Source organism: Palaemon carinicauda, chromosome 33, assembly GCF_036898095.1.
Source record: "Palaemon carinicauda isolate YSFRI2023 chromosome 33, ASM3689809v2, whole genome shotgun sequence".
Taxonomy (NCBI): Eukaryota; Metazoa; Arthropoda; class Malacostraca; order Decapoda; family Palaemonidae; genus Palaemon; species Palaemon carinicauda.
The window spans coordinates 14,490,170-14,497,669 of record NC_090757.1 but is presented as its reverse complement, the minus strand read 5'-3'; the positions used below and the strand labels follow the sequence as shown (position 1 = coordinate 14,497,669).

At 32.7% G+C, this 7,500-nt stretch overlaps 1 protein-coding gene across 1 annotated transcript in view; it reads right to left on the bottom strand.

Moving 5' to 3' along the window:
- The window catches only part of LOC137626103 (uncharacterized), a 19,043-nt gene that overhangs the window by 3,743 nt on the left and 7,800 nt on the right, over positions 1 to 7,500 (bottom strand). The window contains exons 6-7 of the mRNA XM_068357179.1: positions 6,844 to 6,932; positions 6,392 to 6,458 (exon numbers count right to left, since the gene is read on the bottom strand). Coding sequence (XP_068213280.1) covers positions 6,392 to 6,458; positions 6,844 to 6,932 — 156 coding nt within the window. The remainder of the gene's footprint in view (positions 1 to 6,391; positions 6,459 to 6,843; positions 6,933 to 7,500) is intronic.

Below are 7,500 nucleotides of genomic sequence, written 5' to 3'. Positions count from 1 at the left end.
TTAAATCTTTCTTGCGTTTAAGAGACGAACACAAGACGATGATATTCTTTGTAACAAGTTGAAAGAATGTTTGTGGATTTCTCCGTGCATTCTTGCTTGCATATGTGGATATCAGTATGCATGCTAACTTGTATATATATGTGTATATGTGGATATCAGTATGCATGCTTATTTGTGTGTTTATATATATATATATATATATATATATATATATATATATATATATATATATATATATATATATATATATATATGCGTGTGTGTGTGTATGCGGATATCAGTATGCATGCTAACGTGGATATACTATATGCGTGTGTATGTGTACACCGGTATGCATGCTTACCAGTATATATGTGTGTATACAGTATATGTGGACACTAGTATGCGTATATCAGTATGTATGTTAACCGAGATATCTCCAGATATATATTGATCAGCACGCTTGTTAACATGGATGTATGCGTATTTGTGAACTCCAGTATTCGTGCTAAATTTTATGTTTGTATACATTGATATCAGTATACATGCTTACCCGAATATATGTGTGTATGTGAGAGTACCATTATGTATTCCCTAGTGTTTGCTTATGGATATAGTCATCACCATCACTCATTACTTATATGTGTTGATAACAGCAAACAGGATTAGTTTTGCATAATTGTATCTAACTTCTTCTAATCTTTAAACCATGGGAAAAAACTTCATGAAGCCGGTTTCGTCTTAACTGACCGCCAGGTGTGAGATACGCGTGGATGTAAAAGACAAATAAAATATCCTGTAAATGTACAAAGTACCATACTGTACATTTACCTTGAATTAGGAAGAATTCGTACGTTTGGATATCCAAGTTTGAAAGTTCTATCATAGAACTCTTTGTAACACTAAATTCCCTTTTAATTTTAGTGATGCTTGTAATATCAAGTATGGTTGTAATTTAAATTTGTAAACGTCGAGAAATGTATAGAAAAAAAGATCTGTGTTAGTAATCGTGAAAAAATTCTGAAGAAAAGGATATTGCAATATATACATACACACACACACACACATATATATATATATATATATATATATATATATATATATATATATATATATATATATAAATATATATATATATATATATATATATATATATATATATATATATATATATATATATATATATATATATATATATATATATGTATGTATGTGTATATATATATATATATATATATATATATATATATATATATATATATATACATTGTACATTAATATTTTATTTGAAAGTGACAGTTTTAGCCTCGAGGAAAATAATTGAAGTGACTATTTAATTGTTGAAACTTTTGTCGCCTGAGAGCGTTTTGTCATCAAAACTAAGCGTACTAAGACATGGGATAATTTTTTGAAACTTGATTGAATTAAAATTTCAATCATGAATTTGCAAGAAAGTGCAAAGAAAGAAGATACAGTTAGAAATCTCATTATGAACTGAACTTTATTTTACATTAGTATCCTAGAGCTTTTGGTGGGAGAGATTAAATAAAAGTAATTAACACTTTTATGGAAGACGAATGCTTCCATATAAGACGTAGTTAGCATTGAGTAGATGGAAGCAATACTATGAAAATAGCAGTAAATTATATTCTAACCTAATAAAAGTAATTATTATGATCTTCGATAAATAGACATTGATGGTAATTAGTGATTTATGGTAAAGATTTGCCGAATTTCTCAGAATCCCGGAAAAAACGTTAACAAAGAATATATTTTTGCTTAGAAATTTTTTTTAATATGAATTAATACTTAGAAAATAAAACTCTCAATACGTAGACCTCATGCTTACATGAAGAGATTAGGAAAGGTTGAAATAATAGTTAGATAAGGAAATGCGGAATAAGCAAATGAATACTTTTAAAGAAAGGCGTAATAAGCGAATTATTGCTTTCACCAGAAAATACTTATAGAAACGTTTGATCGTAATTATCGACTATTGATCATTAACATCTCACTGAGATTACCAAACAATTCTTCTTCGTTCAAATGGTTAACTACTGCAATGTAATTGTTCAGTGGCTACTTTCCTCTTGGTAAGGTTAGGTAGAGACTATTTACCTGTGGAAAGCGGCTCTTCTAGGAGAGGGTCACTCCAAAATTAAACCATTGTTCTCTAGTCTTGGTTAGTGCCATAGACTCTGTACCCTGGTTTTTCCACTGTCTTGGGTTAGAGTTCTCTTGCTTGAGGGTACATTCGAGCACACTGTTCTATCTTATTTCTCTTCCTCTGGTTATTTTGAAGTTTTTATAGTTTATATATAATAGATTTATTTTAATGCTATTATTCTTAAATTTCTCTTGTGGTATATTTCTTTATTTCCTTCCCTCACTGAGTTATTTTCCTTGTTTTAGCGCTTGGCTTTACAGCATCCTGTTTTTGCAACTATGGTTGTAGCTTAGCAAGTAATAATAATAATAATAATAATAATAATAATAATAATAATAATAATAATAATAATAATAATATTAATGATGATGATAAAAATCAAAACCTTAGTTGCCAGATGTAAGTTTAGAGAATTAGAAAGTTCCCCATACTACGCACCCGCTCTGAGTCTAATAGAAAATATATCTCTACTTTGCTTTCAATATCTTTATAAGAAACTAATTTGCTCCCTGTCAAGTTAACTACGACCATCATCCATTTTCGACCATCCTTTATAACGAATAATCGATGTCTAGATGACCTAATCTGACAAAATTAGTGGATAATTAGACCATTAACTTTATTTATTGACAAAACTCCCGCATGCACTTTCATTTCTAATATTAAAACATACATGGCTAGATATCAGAGCCTACTAGAGGGTGTATATTGAGGTTTGGTATCTTGTCATTTTACCTGCGAATGTTTGGCCCTTATTTAGGTATTAGATCAAATTATTAGAAGATATATATATATATATATATATATATATATATATATATATATATATATATGTATATATATATACATATATACATATACATATATATATATATATATACACATAAATATGTACATATGTATGTACATATAGACCTATACATAAATACATATATATATATATATATATATATATATATATATATATATATATATATATATATACTGTACTGGTTGCAGACACAGAAGAGAAGCTTGACCGACTAGTGACAGAATTTGAAAGGGTGTGTGAGAGAAGGAAGTTGAGAGTTAATGTGGATAAGAGTAAGGTTATGAGATGTACGAGAAGGGAAGGTGGTGCAAGGTTGAATGTCATGTTGTATGGAGAGTTACTTGAGGAGGTGGATCAGTTTAAGTACTTGGGGTTTGTTGTTGCAGCAAATGGTGGAGTGGAAGCAGATGTACGTCAGAGAGTGAATGAGGTTGCAAAGTGTTGGGGGCAGTTAAGGGAGTAGTAGAAAATAGAGGGTTGGGCATGAATCTAAAGAGAGTTCTATATGAGAAAGTGATTGTACCAACTGTGATGTATGGATTGGAGTTGTGGGGAATTAAAGTGATGGAGAGACAGAAATTGAATGTGTTTGAGATGAAGTGTCTAAGGAGTATGGCTGATGTATCTCGAGTAGATAGGGTTAGGAACGAAGTGGTGAGGGTGAGAATGGGTGTAAGAAATGAGTTAGCAGCTAGAGTGGATATGAATGTGTTGAGGTGGTTTGGCCATGTTGAGAGAATGGAAAATGGCTGTCTGCTAAAGAAAGTGATGAATGCAAGAGTTGATGGGAGAAGTACAAGAGGAAGGCCAAGGTTTGGGTGGATGGATGGATTGAAGAAAGCTCTGGGTGATAGGAGGATAGATGTGAGAGAGGCAAGAGAGCGTGCTAGAAATAGGAATGAATGGCGAGCGATTGTGACGCAGTTCCGGTAGGCCCTGCGGCTTCCTCCGGTGCCTTAGATGACCGCGGAGGTAGCAGCAGTAGGGAATTCAGCATTATGAAGCTTCATCTGTGGTGGATAACGGGGGAGGGTGGGCTGTGGCACCCTAGCAGTACCAGCTGAACTCGGTTGAGTCCCTTGTCAGACTGGGAGGAACGTAGAGAGTAGAGGTCCCATTTTTGTTTTGTTTCATTTGTTGATGTCGGCTACCCCCTAAAATTGGGGGAAGTGCCTTGGTATATATATATATATATATATATATATATATATATATATATATATATATATATATATATATATATATATATATATAAACTTTCAATTGAATCCCTATGAATCTCTAATATTATCAATGATCAGATGTAATATGTGTTCATTGATCCTAAACATCAATTTCTTAAACTGCTCATAATATTTTTTTTTTTTTTTTAATTAGCATCAGCTGATGCTGACCTTGTGCAAGACAGAGCCGTCTCAATCAAACATAAATTGGCAGGTTATTATCGAATGTGTGTTTTGCAGCATTCTGTAGATAAAGATAGGTTCTTGGGTTTATATAAAAATTTTATTATTTTTTTTATTATTAATCTCACTCTATTTTAGGTATGTCGTTTCTTTTTACCTTCCAAGAAAACGTCATGCAATTTTGTTCGCGCATGCGTGGTTGGTGGAGAATTTAATTCGACATGGCGTGCCACATTCTTACGTTCATATCCTGTTTTATTGTTTTTTGTTGTTTTTTTTTTCAATAAAGAATGGTATGATGGTTATGCAGGAACTGCTAGTCACTTTCTCATATCATAGAGTTAAACAAATAAACGCTGTAGTTTACCGTATATTGTTATTAAATGAAATTACACTTAATGTATCATTTGTTTCAGCAAATCGTCAAATTTCGTGCAAAGAGAAATGTGTTGTGTGTATCGAAGTATATCTGTAAAACATAATTCTTCCAGACATTTATATTTACACTTTGTAAGTTGATGTGTATTGTTTATTTTTTATGTATATTTTTTTATTTGGATCTGGGGAAAATAAATAATTAAAAAAGGCGAATAAGACGATAAATACCTGGAACTACACAACCAAAGATTGTTTTTATTTTTTTCTTATTTTCGAGGCTGCTTTAAATTCCGATTTTGTATTTGGACAATATACAAGATTAGCAAGAGAAAACTGTAAAAGAAAATATTCCTCATTATTACTATTAAAACAAAATTCCGCATCATATGGATTCATGTGTGCCATCTTCCTCGAGCGGTTTATTTCTATTTTCTAAATTTAAAAAAAAAATCTTGTTCTGTTGACGTCTTAATATTCTTCATAAGTCTATACTTGTCAAATGAAATCAGACAATCGACACTAGTATAGTACCTCAAAGTTTCATGATTTTCTCTCTCTCTCTCTCTCTCTCTCTCTCTCTCTCTCTCTCTCTCTCTCTCTCTCTCTCTCTCTCTCTGAAGACAAACGTGAAGGAATAATAGAATCCTATTTATTATCTAATATCTCAAGGATCCATACATTCTCTCTCTCTCTCTCTCTCTCTCTCTCTCTCTCTCTCTCTCTCTCTCTCTCTCTCTGAAGACACAAACGTGAAGGAATAGTAGAATCTTCTTTATTATCTAATATCTCAAGGATCCATACATCTCTCTCTCTCTCTCTCTCTCTCTCTCTCTCTCTCTCTCTCTCTCTCTCTCTCTCTCTCTCTCTCTCTCTCTCCAATATAAGAAGACTGTTCTGAATTCATAGGAACATTACTCAGCATTCCTTAACAAACAAATCAATAACAATTGACGACTAACTTGCTACTTGTGTTGTATTGATAGAACATTGAATTCAGTGTTTGTTTGACGTTTAACCTAAAATGGCATTATGCAAATTTCCCCCCTTGAATCCAGCTTCCTTTATAAGGGCATATTGCAGTACCACCTAGAATGTTTTGAAATGTGAAAGGATTAGGTCTATATAATGCCGGCCTCTTGGCGATCCACCCAATAATGATTCAGTAATCACATAACTCATATATTGGTAATTTTAGTAAATGTGTTGATAATTTTAGAAATACTGGAAGCATTTAGTTTTTCTAAATTTTAACAAATATCTTTTTCTTTTACTCGCAAAGATTAGAACATTAAATTAACATGTTATAACACATCGTCTTTTTTTCGTAAATATCTTTTCAAATTATTTTTTTATTTATCTGAACAAGGCTTACTATTTATGAAATCACCCTCCATAGCTCAGTAGATCTACCTTCGTTCCTGTTTCCTTTCTTCCACCATAATGTCCAACCTCTTCTAAATTTTATTCATAGTGTAATTACAGGTTTTTTCTACCATCTGCACATGGTGCTGAAGGGCCTCGCAGGTCCCAGCGCCGGGCTATATAGCCCGAATTCATGAATCCAATCCAATCAACTATAGAAGCTGCTTATTGTTTTATGCTCAGAAAGATTGCGTTTACAATGGCTAACAGATAAGAGAATGGACCTACCCTAGAACTCCTTCCAGTATATCACTGCAAGTATAAAAGAACATGGCTGTTGTTGATGAACCGATAACTGCAAAGGGAATGGAACAAGCCAGTTTGGTAGTTCATTAACAGCCACGGAATTCATTGCATTCGAGGCCCTAAATCTTAGAAAGATTTCAGACGCGATACTGCGAGGTAGATAGACGCCCTTAAAATCCTTTCTATTTTATCACGCCTTAATTGGTAACCATCCTCTAGTTCGAACTATCGAGATTAACAATCGTTTTATTCCAAATACGGTGGTCTTGTGTCTGTTATAAGCTCATATAATGACGCTTTGGCGTTAACGAGCTGTTGGGGTAGTCTCTGGCAACGAGCTGTCACTAATTTGAGCTTAATTGCCAAAACGAATGTAAGTGGGATGTTGGGCACATCTCAAATGTCCGTGTAAATAGGATTCCTGGAAGACAAACTACAAGACATTTGACGCCGTCTCAAGATGCCGCATTGCTTGGACGTCGTGTACGGAAGACTGACGCTGAATCCAGCTTTAGGATCTAAGCTGTCGTGTAAGAATTGAATTAGTTTAATCTTTCTAAAGCATTATGAAAACCTGTAGCAGAAGCAATGTTGTTAGGGAGGAAGTCAAGTCTTTGGAATTCGGTGAATTTATTCGATTTTTTTATTTGGAAAATTTTTATTATTTGCAATAACTATTACCAATTTATGGTAGAAATAGGAAAAAAAATTGTTAGAAAAGTTAACATGAACTTTTTCCTTCGGGTCAATACGAACATGTCTTGTGTATGCAAGACTTAAAAAATGCGCCCACGACCCAGGTAATTGATATGCCTTACATCTTTATCTTAAATAAATACTTAATAAATTACTAGCAGATCTTATTTTCATTAAGAAATGTGCTCATTAAATTGAACAAATAAATGTTTCTTTTATTCAAGAAGATTAATGTAAATAAGTAATTCACCTGGCAGTTTCGTTGACTTTAACTGCTAATATTTGATTTCAATCTATTTAATTTACGGTCCCCTCCCTTATTTTTACAAATTTTCTTGATAACCAGTTAAAAGTAAACGGATAGTATTATTTACATAAAGTTTCTCCATGAAGGT